This window comes from Heterodontus francisci, chromosome 35 (genome assembly GCF_036365525.1).
Source record: "Heterodontus francisci isolate sHetFra1 chromosome 35, sHetFra1.hap1, whole genome shotgun sequence".
Classification (NCBI taxonomy): Eukaryota; Metazoa; Chordata; class Chondrichthyes; order Heterodontiformes; family Heterodontidae; genus Heterodontus; species Heterodontus francisci.
The window spans coordinates 36,034,685-36,052,990 of record NC_090405.1 but is presented as its reverse complement, the minus strand read 5'-3'; the positions used below and the strand labels follow the sequence as shown (position 1 = coordinate 36,052,990).

The 18,306-nt window shown below is 44.0% G+C and overlaps 1 protein-coding gene across 3 annotated transcripts in view; it reads left to right on the top strand.

Moving 5' to 3' along the window:
- The window catches only part of gramd2aa (GRAM domain containing 2Aa), a 56,108-nt gene that overhangs the window by 11,398 nt on the left and 26,404 nt on the right, over positions 1-18,306 (top strand). For all 3 annotated transcript variants that reach the window (XM_068015330.1, XM_068015331.1, XM_068015332.1), the window contains exon 2: positions 17,232-17,348. In XM_068015330.1, the coding sequence (XP_067871431.1) occupies positions 17,232-17,348 (117 nt within the window). The remainder of the gene's footprint in view (positions 1-17,231; positions 17,349-18,306) is intronic.

Genomic DNA, 18,306 nt, shown 5'->3' with positions numbered 1-18,306 from the left:
TCAGTATTTATCCAATTCCCTTTTGAAAGTTGTTATTGAATCTGTTTCCACCTTTCAGGCAGCGGATTTCAGGTCATAACTGTGTTTAAAAAAAAATGATCGTGGATACAGTTTCATCCCATCCACTCTATTAACACCCTACACCCTACACCCTAGTCTCTCATACTGAAGTGCCTCACCCTGCTATTATCCTGGTAAATCTCCTCTGCATCCCCTCCAAGGCCTTGACTTCTTTCCTAAAGTGTGGTGCCCAGAATTGCACTCCGTACCGTATACACTCCAGGGGCCTACCTGCCCGAGATCAGTTTGTCAGGAGTCATAAGCTTCAGCATATGAGTTGTGGGGAAAAGAAAATGAATGCAAGTGAGGAAGGAGCAAGCAATAGTAAGAACTGTACAGCACAAATATAATCAGTAAATAGAGCGACTTCACTGCTACTCATGGGCTTGTGCCAACAAGGCTTAACACGCAGATCCAGTCACAAAGTAAGAAGGCATGGAATGAGAAAGAGGTAGTCACTTGTATGAAAGGCCCACACTGCGGGGAGGGATTGTACAATGCTTGCTGCAATTCAGGCTCTTCCCTAACAATCACATCATTCTGTGAAAGAACAGGTCACACCCTTGGTACAAATCAGCTGATGAGACTCCATGTCAAGACAAGGTTCACCGAAGAATACATATTGTACTTACAGATAGAAACTGGGAGGCTGGATCTTTAACAGCTCTGTAATTTGGCAGTTGTTTCTCAACAGTTGCTGCATGCATTTAACTTTTTCTGTGTTACAACAGTGACTCCATTTCAAAATATAATTTGTGGCAGTAAGGACATCCTGCCATCATGAAAGATGCTATAGAAATGCAATTCTTTCTGCCAAGCAACCTTTTCATCATAATGCTTCTTTAACTTTACTATCGCTGGGTGAAAATCCTGGAGCTCCCTTCCTTACAGCACTGTGGGCGTACTCGCACCACATAAACAGCAGCGGTTTAAGAAGGCAGCTTACCACCACCTTCTCGAGGATGATTACGGATGGGCAATAAATACTGGCCTTGGCAGTGGTGCTCACATCCCACAAATGAATAAAAAAAGGGTGCAAAGCTCACCCTTGACACCACATCCTATTACATGTCATAATACTGTTACTCCATTGTTTCTGCTCAGACCCAGGGCTGTGCTCCAATCTATGAGGGTGGATTGAGTGAAGTTATCCTATTTGCACAGTTGGAAAGCCTCCTTGATTCACTGTCCCAGGCAGACAATCTCCCAATATGCAAGTAAAAACCCTTGAGCTAATTCAAGAAAACAATCTCTACGAAATTCCTCTATAATTTCCAGAGGCAATTCAGTAAACTCCAGGACACCATGGTGATTGATGTCGCTAGCCCTATTTAGCCCACCTACCTTCTAGATCTTCTCGCTCTCCCCCGCCCACCCCACTCTGGGATTCATCCAGCCTCCTTTTGAAGGCTTGGTGGAAATCCACACTGACACTTCACACTCGTCAGGATGGAAGACGGTCGCATACTGTATGGTGAGGTAGCTGGGGCCAGACGACCAGTGGGGCACCCAAAGCTCCGCTTCAAGGATGCTTTCAAGCATGACATGAAGACCCTAAATGTCGACTGTCGCACCCGGGAGTCACTAGTTGGCACTAGAAAGAGGAAAAGGGCGACACATCCTGTGGACTGGTGTACACTACCACGATGACCAGTTGCTACAGCAGCTTGGCAACGTGCCAATGTCAAAAACAACAGCTCACAGTGTCACTTGGCAGCTGCACGTGCAGCACTTGTGGCAGAACCTGCATCTCAAGGATTGGCCTTCACAGCCATCAGCAAAGGTGTACCAAGAGAAGACACCCCACCTAATGGATTGTTTGCTGCGTGTCCATCATCTTTCGTAGATGGAAGTTTGCCAACTTCCCACTCGGCCAATCCAGTTCAGCAATCAACGACTCCCTGTAAAAGAAAAAATCAGGAACACCCTGAATATAAACATATGCACAACACAGCCAGAACCAGATTCCTGAACAGAGTAGATCAACAGAGGATGAGAGTGAGTGAGAGAGAGAGAGAGATCAGCCAGGGAGAGCATTCATTACAAAGAGACCAAATCAGAGAGAAAAAGGTGTGAGAGAGACAAATGAGGTTAAGAGATTAACAAAATAAATCAGCCAATGGGAAGTGCGAGAGAAAGGAACAGAGAGATGAACAAGAAAGATTAGACAGAAAGAAAGATCAGACATGTCTGAAAGTTGGTTCTGGTGCTTAATATATTAACCATAGAACCATAGAAAAATTCCGGCACAGAAGGAAGCCATTCAGCCCATCATGTCTGCGCTGGCCGAAAAATCTAGCCGCCCAATCTTATCCCACCTTCCAGCACCTGGTCCGTAGCTTTGCAGGTTACAGCACTTCAGGTGCAGGTCCAGGTACCTTTTAAATGAGTTGAGGGTTTCTGCCTCCACCACCGATCTGGGCAGTGAATTCCAGACACCCACCACCCTCTGGGTGAAAAAGTTTTTCCTAATGTCACCTCTGATCCTTCTAACAATCATCTTAAATCTGTGCCTCTGGTAATTGACCTCTCCGCCAGAGTAAACAGGTCCTTCCTGTCTACTCTATCTAGGCCCCTCATAAATTTGTACACCTCAATTAAGTCACCCCTCAGCCTCCTCTGTTCTAAGGAAAACAACCCCAGCCTATCCAATCTTTCCTCAGAGCTGCAACTTTCAAGCCCTGGCAACATTCTTGTAAATCTCCTCTGTACTCTCTCCAGCACAATTATGTCCTTTCTGTAATGTGGTGACCAGAACTGTACACAATACTCCAGCTCTGGTCTAACCAGCATTTTAGACAGTTCCAGCATCACATCCCTGCTTTTGTATTCTATACCTTGGCCAATAAAGGAAAGCATTCCATATGCCTTCTTCACCACTCTATCTACCTGTCCTGCCACCTTCAGGGACCTTTGGACATGCACTCCAAGATCTCTCACTTCTTCTACCTCTCTCAGTATCCTCCCATTTATTGTGTATTCCTTCGCTTTATTTTCACTCCCCAAATGCATTAACGAAGACGATTGGGGAAAAGAGATGGGAATAGATCAGCTAACGTGTGATCAAATTTCAAATTGCGACCTTCACTACAGATTCCTGAGGCAGACCTAAACTGGAGCAGCGGAGCAGTGCCTGTGAATCCCAGTGCTGCTGCTATGTTTTCAAACTCAGCTTTTCAGAGTTGACACATTCTTGCTGCGGGTAACTCTTCCTCCAGTGGAACTGGAGTGAAGGTTTCACCTCTTGCTCACTGCACCACAGAGTTCCAGTGAAGTGAATCTCAGTGTTTCTTCCGTCCCTCTCCCCTTCCTTCCATAACTTTGGGGGCAGGCTTCTGGGCTCCCTGAGAAATCCCATTGGTTACGCCTCCCCTGAGGTCAGCAGTGAACGTGCTTGTGTACACAGTCATAGGTGGGTCTCTCAATACCCTTTTCAAATGACAGTCGATCCCAGAAAGATACATTGCTCTTTGACTATGTGTGGGGTGTTGGGGGAGAGACTACCAACGAGGGAGCAGCAGCAATGAAAAGGTGTCCCAGTGAGGTTTTCAGTCAGACCTACTAGTTTCTTCTGCTTCCGGGCCTCTGTTTTCACTTATTTTAACAGCTGTCAAGGGATCTGGGTAAAATACGAGAATTGCTTTTTCATTCGGTCTTTCTGTGTGAGTTCTTGTTGAGTGTGACTTGAGGCGTGCCAGAGCAGGAAAGGGTTTCAATTCCATCAAATGCTGGCTTAAGTTTCCATATGACGTGTAAAAGAGGTGCTGCCTTCAGGAGACAAGCACAGAATCCATTTGATCACATGCACTTGGTACAGTCAATGCCATGTTCTTTGGCCCATCTCCAAACACTTGTTATTGAGTAGATAACGTGCCTTTAGTAAAGAAAGTACTTGCATTTATATAGTGTTATTCACTACCTCAGGATGTCCGAAAGAATTTGAATTTGGACGTATAGTCACTGTTGATATGTAGGGAATGTAACACTGCAAGCTTCCACACATGTCAATGACCAGATATAAAATAAAAACAAGAAATGCTGGGCTGGCAGCATCGTTGGAGAGAGAAGCAGAGTTAACGTTTCAGGTCAGTGACCCTTCTTCAGAATGGATAACCTGGTTTAGTGATGTTGGTTGAAGGATGAGTATTGGCCAGGACACCAGGGAGAACTCCCCTGCTCCTCTTCATGGAAGGAACCATGGGATCTTTTGCATCCATCTGGGAGGGCAGACGGAGCCTCAGTTTAACATTTCATCCGAAAGGCATCACCTCCGACAGTGCAGCACTCCCTCAGTACTGCACTGGACGCTTAGAAAATAATGGTAAAATTGGACAGGGTCAGCATGGATTTATGAGGATGTTACTTGCAGCATAGATAAAGGAGAACCAGTGGATGTGGTGTATTTGTATTTTCAGAAAGCTTTTCATAAGGTCCCACATTGGAGGTTAGCAAACAAAAATAGAGCACATGGGATTGGGGGTAATATACTGGTCTGGATTGAGAATTGGTTAACAGACAGAAAACAGAGAGTAGGAATATAGAGGTCATTCTCAGGATTGCAGGCTATTACTAGTGGGGTACTGCAAGGATCAGTGCTGGGGCCACAGCTGTTCACAATCTATAGAAATGATTTGGATATGGAGACCAAATGTAATATTTCCAAATTTACTGACAACACAAAACTAGGTGAGAATGTAAGTTATGAAGGCAAAAAGGCTTCAAGGGGACTTGGACAGGATAAGTGAATAGGCAAGAACATGGCAGATGGAATATAATGTGAATAAGTGTGAAGGTATCCACTTTGGTAGAAAAAACAGAAAGGCAGAACATTTGTTAACTGGTGAGAGGTTGGGAAGTGTTGATGTCCAAAGGGACCTGAGTGTCTTGTTCATGAGTCACTAAAAACTAGTATGCAGGTGCAGCAAGCAATTAGGAAGGCTATTGGTATGTTGGCCTTCATCACAAGAGGTTTTGGGTACAGGAGTAAAAATGTCTTGCTGCAACTGTACAGAGCCTTGGTGAGACTGCACCTGGAGTATTGTGTACAGTTTTGGTCTCCTTATCTAAGGAAGGATATACTTGCTATAGAGGGAGTGCAACGGAGGTTCACCAGACTAATCCCTGGGATGGTGGGATTTTTTTATGAGGAGAGATTGAGGAAACTGGGCCTGTATTCTCCAGAGTTTCGAAGAATGAGAGGTGATCTCATTGAAACCTACAAATTTCATACTGGGCGTGACAGGGTGGATGTAGATAGGATGTTTCCCTTGGCTGGTGAGTCTAGAACCAGGGGACATAATCTCAGAATAAGCGGTAGGCCATTTAATACTGAGATGAGGAGGAATTTCTTCACTCAGAGGGGGGGGGGGGGGGGGTGAATCTGTAACATTCTCTACCCCAGAAGGCTGTGGAAACTCAATCATTGAGCATGTTCAAGACAGAAATTGATAGATTTCTGGATACTAATGACCAATGGATATGGGGATAGCATAGGAAAGTGGCGTTGAGGTAGATGATCGGCCATGATCTAATTGAATGGCAGAGCAGGTGACGGGCTGAATGGCCTACTCCTGCTCTTATTTTCCTATAGAGTGTCAGTTTGGAAGTTGTGCTCAAGTCTCTGCAGTGGGACTTGAATCCACAACATTCCTGACACAAAGGCGAGACTGCTACCCACTAAGACACAGCATACAGCTTGGCCAGATCATTTTTTTTTTTTTTGGAAAATAAGTTTGTGTCCAAATATTGGGAGCTAAGGAATTTGTGGCACTCTTTCACTCTCTGTAACCAGTCAAAGACTCGAATGTCCCAGGGCAGGGAGAACCTTTACTCCAACCTCAGGAAACGAGCTCAGACCAGACAGTTCCGAAGAAGGGTCACTGACCCGAAACGTTAACTCTGCTTCTCTTTCCACAGATGCTGCCAGACCTGCTGAGTGAATCCAGCATTTCTTGTTTTTGTTTCAGATTTCCAGCATCCGCAGTATTTTGCTTTTATATCAGACCAGACAGTACCTGTCCCACACTTCCATGTTCTGAACCAGTCTCTCTCTCTAGATTATTTGATTGAAATTGTTAAGTTAACCACTTTTACCTGTGCCAGTCCACAGGCAACATGCCCCCTGCCCAAGCCCAATCCACTTTCTCGCTATCTGTCCCAACAGCTTTCAAACTCTATCCCTTCCACTGACCCTGATGCCCATATGTCTGCTGTCATCTTACTGCAAACCCTGTGGTTGAGAGCAGGAATTTACTGCATGAGTGAAGAGAGGGTGTGAATGATATAGAGAAAGGGTGGGAAATTTAGAGAAGAGACCCAAGTAAAGAGAAACAGAACAGAGAGAAAGAATGAGGAAGGGATGGAGACAAACAAAGAGATGGACAACACAATGAGAAGTGTGTCGGAGCCTTAGGGAAAGAGCAAGAAGATGGGAAAATTACAGAAGAGTGATACAGAAAGTATTACAGTCGCAGAGAATGAGAAACATTTAGTGCAAGCATAACATTTCCATGTTCATGATTTGAAATTTAGATACATTTTTGCATTGTCCATTCCTAGTTGCCTTGAGAAACCAATTAGCCACCTTCTTGAGTTATAACTGAGTAACTTTGTTGGCAACTTCAGAGGATAAGTTGAGACTCTATCATTAAGAATGAAAGACTTGCATTTACATAGCACCTTTCATGACCTCAGGCCATCCAAAAGCACTTTACGGCCAATTAATTACTTTTGAAATGTAATCATTGTTGTAGTGTAGGAAACATGGCCGTGAATTTGTGCACACAAATAGCAATGAAATAAATGACCATATATTCTTTTTTCCATACTAGCACTTCAGATACATCTTCCTTTTTCCTCAACCGAGGATTCCCTCCTACTGTGGTTGACAGGGACCTCGACAGTGTGTGATCTATTTCCCACACTTCTGCTTTCGCCCTTTCCCTTTCCTCCCAGGGTTCTCTTTGTCCTCACCTTCCACCCCACCAGCCTACATATATGGATCATCCTCCACCATTTCTACTATTTGCAGTGTGATGCCACCACCAAACGCATCTTCCCCTTCCCTTTCAGCATTCCGAAGGAACCATTCCCTCTGTGACCCCTAGTCCACTCCTTAGTCATCCCCAATAACCTCTCCCCTTCCCGCAGCACCTTTCCAAGCAAGTGCAGGAGACGCAACACCTGCCCTTTTATCTCCCTCCCGTCTCAGCGACCAAGGCCCCAAACACTCCTTCCATATGAAACAGTGATTTGCGAGTACCTCTTTCAATTTAGTATACTGTATTCACTGCTCACTATGTGATCTCCTGTACATTGGGGGGAGCAAAGGCAGATTGGGCGACTGCTTTGTGGAACACCTCTGTTCAGTCTGGAAGCGTGACCCAGAATTTTCGGCCACCTGTCATTTTAATTCTCCAGCTTGCTCCCACTCTAACCTTTCTGTCCTTGGCTTGCTGCAGTGTTCCATTGAAGCTCAATGCAAGCTCGAGGAACAGCATCTCATCTTTCAACTGGGCACTTTACAGCCTTCTGGACTCAACATCGAGTTCAACAATTTTAGACTGTTACCTCTGCCCCCGTTTTGTTTTTTTTTCTTTGCTGGTTTTGGGTTTCATTCTCTTGTTCTTTTTGCTTTCGGACGGTAGCTGTTAATCATTCTGCCATTCACACCTCGTCTAGAAGCATCTTTTGTTTCTTTTCCTGTCCCATTACCACTCCCTTTGGCCTTGCACAAGGAAATATTTCGTAATTTAATCTCTCCAGCCTGCCACCCTATCATGGAGTTTCCCTTTTGTTGTTTTTCCCACCCACCCATCCTCCGCCCCCAGATTTATTGAATGTCATTCCCAGCTTGCCATGTTTAATTTGGTTACATATTTGATTTGGTTGAATTATGATGAGCAATTCTCCCCATTTAAAGTTTTATGTTTGCATTACTACGTTTTATTAGCTTGCTTGTAAAAGTGCTTGCGTATGACTGAGTCAAGCTCCTATTGGTTGTGGAGAGTCGTGTGTTCGATCTTAACCAATTGCAACACACGCGTGAGATGTGCTGTACTGGCACCAGTAATGAATGCTTCACTACGCAGCTATCTACTGGCACAACCAAACTGAGTAAGCGATGGAAACAATCTGAAAAAATGATTTACACATACAGCACACTTCAACGTCCGATATAAATACACCAGATAAACCCAGGCTACTATTGGCAAGTGGCTCTAACTGGCTATTGTGCTTATAGCGTGAGATATACACTTCTTCCTCTCAGAGATTAGTAATAGTTGGTAATAGTAATAGTTTGACATCTAGCCCTCCCAGATGGGAGCCTTGCTCAGCGAGAGAGTGGGTCAGAGATAGGGTTACAACACTCTAGAGCTGATACTCCAACCTGTGCTTCCATTGAGCAAGGGTTCCCACTGGGAGTGCAGCATCATGGGCTTTACCAGAGTGCACTGTTGGGCTTTCTGGTCCAGCAGACATGGACAGTTATTGAGTGTCAGCCATGGCTCAGAGGTAGCACTGTTTGGATTGGCCACACCACCAGGGAGAACTCGTGGCCACACTCGGGGTCTTACTCAAAGGTGAGTTTCAGGGATGTGGCTCACTTGGTAGCACTCTCACCTCTGAGTGACAAGGTTCTGGGTTCAAGTCCCACTCCAGGGCTTGAGCACAAAAATCAAAGCTGACGCTCTAATGCAGTTCTGAGGGAGGTGCTGCAGTGTTGGAGATGCTGTCTCCAAGGGAAGATCGGAACCAGCAATCCCGGCTCCATGGCAGTTGCTGCCGCTCTGATTGTCTGCCACCCACCCCCCCCCACCCCCCCACCCCCACCACACCACCTTCCCCCACCCCCCCCACCCCGTCCCCCCCACCACGGAACCCGATGTCGGGCTGAGAACAAAATCCAGTTCAATGGCTCAGTATTATGACATGTGTTGGGATGTATGTGTTGGGTTTTGCAGCCTTCAATTTAATGTGCAATCACATCCTTCCTATAGTGTGGTGCTCAGAACTGTACACACTACTCCAGCTGTGGCCTAACTAGCATTTTGTAGAGCTCCATCATAACCTCCCTGCTCTTATATTATATGCCTCGGATAATAAAAGCAAGTATCCCATATGCCTTCCTAACCACCTTATCTACCTGTGCTGTTGCCTTCAGTGATCTATGAACAAGTACACCAAGGTCCTTCTGACCCTCTGTACTTCCTAGGATCCTACCATCCATTGTATATTCCATTGCCTTGTTAATCCTCCCAAAGTGCATCACCTCACACTTATCAGGATTGAATTCCATTTGCCACTGCTCCGCCCATCTTACCAGCCCACCTATATCGTCCTGTCGTCTAAGGCTTTCTTCCTCACTATTTATGACACCGCAAATTTGCGTGTCATCTGCGAACTTACTGATCATGCCTCCTATATTCACGTCGAAATCATTAATGTACACTATAAACAGTAAGGGTCTGAGCACTGATCCCTGCAGTACACCACTGGTCACAGGCTTCCAATCGCAAAAACAACCCTCGGCCATCACCCTCTGCCTCCTGCCACTAAGCCAATTTTGGATCCAATTTGCCAAATTGCCCTGGATCCCATGGGCTGTTACCTTCTTAACCAATCTCCCATGTGGGACCTTATCAAAAGTCTCACTGAAGTCCATGTAGACTACATCAACTGCTTACCATCATCTACACATCTAGTCACCGCCTCGAAAAATTCAATCAAGTTTGTTAGATATGATCTCACCCTGACAAAGCCATGCTGACTATCCCTGATTAATCCCTACCTCTCCAAGTGGAAATTAATCCTGTCCCTTAGAATTTTTTCCAATAGTTTCCCTACCACTGATGTTAGACTCACTGGCCTGTAATTACCTGGTTTATCCCTGCTACCTTTCTTGAATAATGGTACCACATTCGCTGTCCTCCAGTCGTCTGGCACCTCTCCTGTGGCCAGAGAGGATTTGAAAATTTGAGTCAGAGCCCCTGCTATCACCTCCCTTGCCTCACATAACAGCCTGCGATAAATCTCATCTGGGTCTGGGGGTTTATCCACTTTTATGCCCGCTAAAAACACTAATACCTCCTCCCTTTCAATGCTAATTTGTTCAAGTATATCACAATCCCCCTCCCCGATCTCTATACCTACATCGTCCTTCTCTATAATGAACACAGATGAAAAGTAATCATTTAAAACCTCACCTACATCCTCTGGCTCCACAAACAGATTGCCACTTTGGTCCCTAATGGGCCCTACTCTTTCCCTGGTTATTTTCTTGCCCTTAATATACTTATAAAACGCCTTGGGATTTTCCTTTACCTTGCCCACCAGTGTTTTTTCATGTGCTGTCTTCGCTCTCCTAATTACTTTTTTAAGTACCCCCCTACACTTTCTATACTATTCTAGGGCCTCTGCTGTTTTCAGCACTCAGAATCTGCCATAAACCTCCTTTTTTTTTCCTTATCCAATCCTCTATATCTCTTGACATCCAGGGTTCCCTGGACTTGTTGGTCCTACCCTTCACCTTTACGGGAACATGTTGACCCTGAACTCTTACTATTTCCTTTTTGAATGACTACCACTGGTCTGATGTAGACTTTCCTACAAATAGCTGCTCCCAGTCCACTTTGGCCAGATCCTGTTTAATCATATTGAAATCAGCCTTCCCCCAATTCAGTACCTTTTATTTCCGGTGCATCTTTGTCCTTTTCCATAACTACCTTAAATCTTAGAGAGTTATGGTCACTATTCCTGAAATGTTCTCCCACTGACACTTCTCCACTTGTCTGGCTCAAAAAGCTCTCCTGGATGCACTTTAAGAATTCTGCCCCCTTTAAGCATTTTGCACTAAGACTATCCCAGTTAATATTGGGGAAGTTGAAATCCCCTACTATTATTACCCTATTATTTTTACACCTCTCTGAGATTTGCCTACAAATCTGCTGCTCTATCTCTGTCTGACTATTTGGAGGCCTGTAGTACATTCCCAGCCAAGTGACTGCCCCTTTCTGTTTTTAAGTTCTACCCATATGGCCTCATTTGAGGAACCTTCTAAGATATCATCCCTCCTTACTGCAGCAGTTGACTCCTTGATCAACAGTGCAATGCCACCTCCTCTTTTAAACCACCCCCCCCTTGTAATGCCTGAAGATTCTATACCCTGAAATATTGAGCTGCCAGTCCTGCCCTTCCCTCAACTATGTCTCTGATAGCAATAATATCATATTCCTATGTGTTAATCAACGCTCTCAATTCACCTGCCTGACTTGTCTTGTCTTGTGACGTCGCCGTACTTTGATTCGAGTTGCTTTGTCATTTTATATGGGTACTACTTAAAGGAGAACTGCCTTGATTGAGAATTGTTTAGCAAACCCTTTTCTGTGCATGCCAAGTGATGGCACTGTTCAAGTTAAAATGTATGAGTGTGTTTTTTTTCCTGCTGCCTTTGGGATGAGAATGATAATTTGGATCTTCTATCTGACCCTCCAGCTCCCCCAGGAGCCTCTGGAACTGTGATATTGCTGATAGACTATGTTTGAGCTGTTTGGAAGGCTCTCTGGGAAAGTATTACAGAAAGGAATCTGCCAACTTATAATTGAAGGCATGTTTTAGTTTTGGCTTTACAGTGAATATGCCATGACAGCGACTTCATCTCTCCCAGAATTATGTTGTTCGCCCCACATTCAGTGGTCATGTGCGGAAAATGTTTTTCTGAAAGAATTGCGAAAAACATAATCGCCAGATCTTGCTGGAAAATACCAGGGGATTAACGATGCAACTTGTTAGTAATGTACAAATTGGTCAGCAAGCTCAGGGGCTGAAGACATACTCCCCGAGTTAAGAATTTCCAGAACTTGCTGGTTGATTTACGCTGCTGCACCACTTGTTTTGCACAAACGGCATCTCGCCCTTAGCCTCCCCGTGACTTTTAAAAACTTGATGGATTTTCACATTAATGGCCCATTCGACTCGCTGCAGAAAGTTAAGCCTAGTAATTAAGAGTGTAAGTGTCCTTTTAACTGCATGATATTTGTTAATGTCATGCAATTCGACCTCTCGAGCCCAGAAAGAGAACAATTTAAAATCTTTAATTTCATTCCTGCATGTACTAAATTGTTGATAGAGATTTTTAAAATGGCAATTTAAAACTTTTACACTTCTTTATTTCTCTTTTCTCTTTCTTTTTTTCTCACTTCATGCAATTTATCCCTCCCTCTCTTTTTATAGAATCAGTAGTATAGTGTCAGCCATGGCCTAGTAAGCACTCTTGCCTCTGAGTCTAGAAAGCTGTGGGTTCAAGTTCCACTCTGGGATGCCACACCAGTGCAGTACTGAGGGAGTGCTGCACTGTCAGAGGTGCTGTCTTTCGAAAGAGATCTTAAACCAAGGCCCTGTCTGCCCTCTCGAGTGGATGTAAAAGATTGCATGTATTGTTTTGAAGACGAGTGGGGAGTTCTCCCCAGTGTCCTGGACAATATTTATCTCTCAATCGACATCAATAAAATGGATTATCTGGTTATTATCATCTTGATGATTGTGAGAATTTGCTGTGGGCAAATTGGCTGTTACGTTTCTTACATTACAACAATGACTACACTTCAAAAGTACTTCATAGGCTCTGGGACATCCTGAGATCGTGAAAGGCATTATATACAGGCAGGTCTTTTTTTTTCTTCTTGTTTCTCTTTCTGTATCTGATTTGATTCGGATTCAACCTATTGCCTTCTTTGTCTTTCCTCTGTTCCTTTCTCTAAATCTCATTGTCTATGGAGATACATTGTTGCTCTCTCTGTTCACTCAGGTCCCAGATGCCTCATTTCTTCATTTTGCTATAATCAGCTCGCATTCCCAGCAAGCCACAACGCAAAACAATTTTGAGCTGAAGGGTGCAGGAAAAGAAATCTAATGTACAGCACAAGATGCCCCATTCCAGCAAGATCAGGTCTAGTGCACTAGAGAGCATCTTACACACACAATAACAGGCAGCAGAGAATGTGTTACAGAGAGATTAACAGGCAGCAGAAAATGTGTTAGAGAGAGATTAACAGGCAGCAGAGAACGTGTTACACGGAGATTAACAGGCAGCAGAGAACGTGTTACACGGAGATTAACAGGCAGCAGAGAATGTGTTACACAGAGGTTAACAGGCAGCAGAGAACATGTTACACGGAGATCAACAGGCAGCAGAGAATGTGTTACATGGAGATTAACAGGCAGCAGAGAATATGATGCACAGAATTACAGGCGTAGAGAACGTGTTACACAGAGAATAACAGGCAGCAGAGAATATGTTATGCACGGAATTACAGGCCGTAGAGAACGTGTTACTCAGGGAATAACAGGCAGCAGAGAATATGTTATGCACGGAATTACAGGCCGTAGAGAACGTGTAACACAGAGAATAACAGGCAGCAGAGAATATGTTATGCACAGAATTACAGGCCGTAGAGAACGTGTTACTCAGGGAATAACAGGCAGCAGAGAATATGTTATGCACAGAATTACAGGCCGTAGAGAACGTGTTACACAGAGAATAACAGGCAGCAGAGAATATGTTATGCACGGAATTACAGGCCGTAGAGAACGTGTTACTCAGGGAATAACAGGCAGTAGAGAATATGTTATGCACGGAATTACAGGCCATAGAGAACGTGTTACACAGAGAATAACAGGCAGCAGAGAATATGTTATGCACAGAATTACAGGCCGTAGAGAACGTGTTACACAGAGAATAACAGGCAGCAGAGAATATGTTATGCACGGAATTACAGGCCGTAGAGAACGTGTTACTCAGGGAATAACAGGCAGCAGAGAATATGTTATGCACGGAATTACAGACCGTAGAGAACGTGTTACTCAGGGAATAACAGGCAGCAGAGAATATGTTATGCACGGAATTACAGGCCGTAGAGAACGTGTTACACAGGGAATAACAGGCAGCAGAGAATATGTTATGCATGGAATTAAGGCTGTAGAGAACGTGTTACACAGAGATTAACAGGCAGTAGAGAACATGTTATGCACGGAATTACAGGCTGTAGAGAACGTGTTACACAGAGATTAACAGGCAGTAGAGAACATGTTATGCACGGAATTACAGGCCGTAGAGAACGTGTTACACACAGAGAATAACAGGCTGCAGAGAATGTGTTGCACAGAGAAAAACAGGAGCTGTTGGCTGACAATGTGAGTGGATTCCACTATTGTAGGAGGGTGTATAGCTGCCACAAGCTGATGCTCCTGGTTCTCTGTGAGTATTGGTAGTTGACCTCTGTGTTTTAAGTTTTATGTTGTTTGTGACGTCTGCTACCACACATGATATTCTCTGCCTATCTGCGGAGTCAATCGCAGCTCAGTGGGTAGCACTCTTCAGGGACTTGAGCACAAAATCTAAGTTTATGCTCTAGTACAGTACTGAGACAGTGCTGTTAAATCTAGGTCCGGTCAAGTGTCCTGGCTAATATTTGTTCCCTAAGCAACACCACTAAAATTGGTGACTATCGCGTTACTGTTGTGGGATCTTGCTGTGTGTAACGTGGCTGCTGGGTTTCCTATAGTTTTGGGACTCTCTGTGGTTGTGTAAGGCACTGTATACATACAAGCCTTTCTTTCTGTCTTATGTGTTTAATTAAAGAGACAGCGACATTACAGTAAATTGACCTGCAAGGTCTCTAATAGTTTTACACACGCAACAGTTGAAATGTGTATAAAATTGGTGAATTGTCTGGAGGTCACATTAGTTTATCCCAATTGAAGCCACACATTTACTGGACCATAGTAAAAGCTAGTTGGTGAATAAAGGATAGAAAGTCACCTAAGTCAGATATCAGAAGATAAGTTTTACAAACGTGTCCACCCTGTGTGGAACCTTGCCCACCAGAAGCACATAATCAAGAAATCCCACTCATTTTAATGGCCTGAAAATCATTGTAGGTGGAATTGTCGATATGTGTTCCCAGTGGGCAAGACTCCAAACTGGGAGGGCACATTCATGAACTTTAACCTTAGATATCCAGGAATGACAGCGAAGGCGCTAGGATGTATGCAAAACTGGGTGGTTGTATATGATTTATAGCAAGGTTAAATGGTGTAGAAACTTGAGCACAGAATCCAGGCTGATGCACTAGTGCAGCACTGAAGGAGTAAATGATCCCATGGCTCTAATTTGAAGACGAGCAGGGGCATTATCCCTGGTGTCCTGTCCAACATTTATCCCCCAACTGATGTCAGTTAAAGCAGATGATCTGGTCAGTATCACATTGCTGTTTGTGGGAGCTTGCTGTGCCCAAATCGGCTGCCCCATTTCTTACATTACAACGGCAGCTACACTTCGTAAAGCGTTTTGGGACATCTTGAGGTTGTGAAAGGCGCTATAGAAATGCAAGTTCTTTCTCTCCTTGCAGAAAAAGGCAAAGCATCTGCTCCATGGAGCTTGTACCTGAGAGGATCTGGGGGCTGAAATTGGTAGAGCTGTAGATGGTTCTTTTTTTCTCTTGAAGAGAAATTTCTGAGGATTGAAAGTAATAGCATTGTTTACAAAAGAATCAAGAGAAATACTTCGGAGCTACACACCAGTGAGTTTGCATTTCAGTCGTGTGAAAAGCCTATTGAACCTTTATCACACGCTAAGTAAGGGTAATGTCAAGGTGGCTCAGTGGTAATGTCACTGGACCAGTAATCCAGAAACACAAGCTAATGTTCTGGGGATACAGGTTCAAGTTCCTCTCTGGCAGCTGGTGGAACTTGCATTCAATTTAGTAACAAAAAACAATCTGGAATTGAAAGCCAGCAGTGGTGACCATGAAGCTACTGTTGATTGTCATAAAAACCCATCTGGTTCACTAATGTCCTTTAGGGAAGGAAATCTGCTGTCCTTACCTGGTCTGGCCGACATGTTACTCCAGACCCACAGCAAAGTGGTTGCCTCTGAATTCAGTTATCAAGGGCAATTAGGGATGGGCAACAAATGCCGGCCTTGCCAGTGATGTCCACATCCCATGAAACAAATAAGTTAACTTGTATTTTTCATTATGTGACTTTATGATTGATGCAAAATTGAGTTTAGTTGGCTGTACCTTTTAAGAACGTTCTTCTGACTTTGTCACCAGGCATCAGCAACTTCACGAAACAGTCTGGACAATATCCATCATTTTTATGATTGTCTGTGTGAGAGAAGGCAGATTTTATTGATTATATAAATTAGACAGAATACAATTACAATGACTTTATTCGAAGAGCTTAATGGAATTAGAAATCCCTGGAAGGACAATGTGTACTTTATTTACAGTCTCTCATTGCATAGTTTGTGTTGCGGTCAGTTGGGTAAAGCAAATGAACCAGTAATGGCCAGGAGACTGCCAACCTGACCAGAACTACTTTAACTGATTGCCTTTACTGTTGAGAAGTATTTGATTTATGTTCTTGCTTTACATTGAGGAAAAGACAGATCGAGAATGAAGACAGTAGCCGTGTGGTCCTCATTTCTAATCCTGTGTGAGGCAACTTACAGGGGCTTGTGAAATCATCATCCATGTAAAGTTTGATCAGAGACTCAGTTAAAAGTTACTGAAAAGAGCTGCTACGTTTGAACTTTTTATTGTTTTGAAACAGTTTATTTCCTGTGTACAGCAAGTGTATTTTTGCACTTTTTCTGTATTCTATATAATTATCTTACTTGTAAATAAATGTGACTATTAGTTTTAACCTGAATATAATAGTTTGACAGTGTGATATTTGCCATGTGTCACTCATCTTTGCCACTGTAACTTCCTCCAACCCTGGAACCCTCCAAGATCTCTGCCTTCCTCCAACTCTTGTTTCTTGTGCACCTCCCTGTGTCGTCACTCCACCATATCTTCAGCTGCCTCCCTAAAACTATCTGCCTCTCCATCTCTCTCTCTCTCTCTCTCTCTCCATTCCTTTAACACACTCCTTTAAAACCTACCTCTTTGGCCAAGCTTTTTGGTCACCTGTGTAGATATCTTCATGTGTGGTTTGGTGTCAAATTCGTTCGGATCACACTGCTGTGAAGCGCCTTGGGCTGTTTTACCATGTTAAAGGTGCTATGTAAATGTAAGTTGTTGATGTTGACATAAGGTGTTGGTTATACCCAAAGGAAGGAGGCCATCATTGGATGGAAAGCCAATTAATTGCTTCTGTTGTCACAGGTTGAAACCACCACCTGAAATGGGGCCTCTGCAGACTAGCCGCAGCCCCTCCCCCAACCCGGATGTAGTTGAGACCTCGATGGAAGAGGATAGCCTCGAATCCCACTCACGCTACAGGTAGATGACATCCAGTGAACTGATCCTGCAGTAGAACCTCTTTGCTATTTCTGATACTGGGGCTTAGAGGGTTAAATTATGTGGGCAGTTTGCATAAACTTAGCTTGGTCGAACGTTGAGTGGTGAACTGCTCAAGGTGTTTAAAATGTTGAAAGGACGCTATAAGATAGTAACGGAGAAATTATTTCCTCTAGAAGGGGATTCAAGAAGAGGAGAGGTCATAGTCTTAAAATTAGGACTAGGCCATTCAGGAGTGAAATCAGGAAGCACTTCTTCACACAAATGGTAGCAGATATTTGGAATTCTCAACCCCAAAATGTTTTAAAGACCTCTATCAAATCACTTCTGGAGAAAAGAGCCCCCCATCTGCTTAAGTTTTTCCTAATAGTTGTACACTCTCAGCTTTGCTATCATCCTTGTAAATGTTTTGTGCATTCTCTCCAGTTCTTGTAATCTGGAGACCAGAGCTGAGGTCAGTCCTTTAAGTGTGGTATATAAGATTAAGATAAGTTATCTGCTTTTGAGTTCTATTCTAGAAATGAACCCCATTGTTTTGTTTGCACAGTTTATGGCTTTGTTGAACTGTGTTGCTGTGATTTGTGCATCTGTTCCTTTAGCTCCCTTTGCGCCTCTACCTCATTTGTCCATTTATTCATCCAATGAGGCAACAGTGCTAAAAACAGCCCGTTGCGCAGTGGTTAGCACTGCAGCCTCACAGCTCCAGCGACCCGGGTTCAATTCTGGGTACTGCCTGTGTGGAGTTTGCAAGTTCTCCCTGTGACTGCGTGGGTTTTCGCCGGGTGCTCCGGTTTCCTCCCACAGCCAAAGACTTGCAGGTTTATAGGTAAATTGGCCATTATAAATTGCCCCTAGTATAGGTAGGTGGTAGGGGGGATGTGGTAGGAATATGGGGTTAATGTGGGATTAGTATAAATGGGTGGTTGTTGGTCGGCACAGA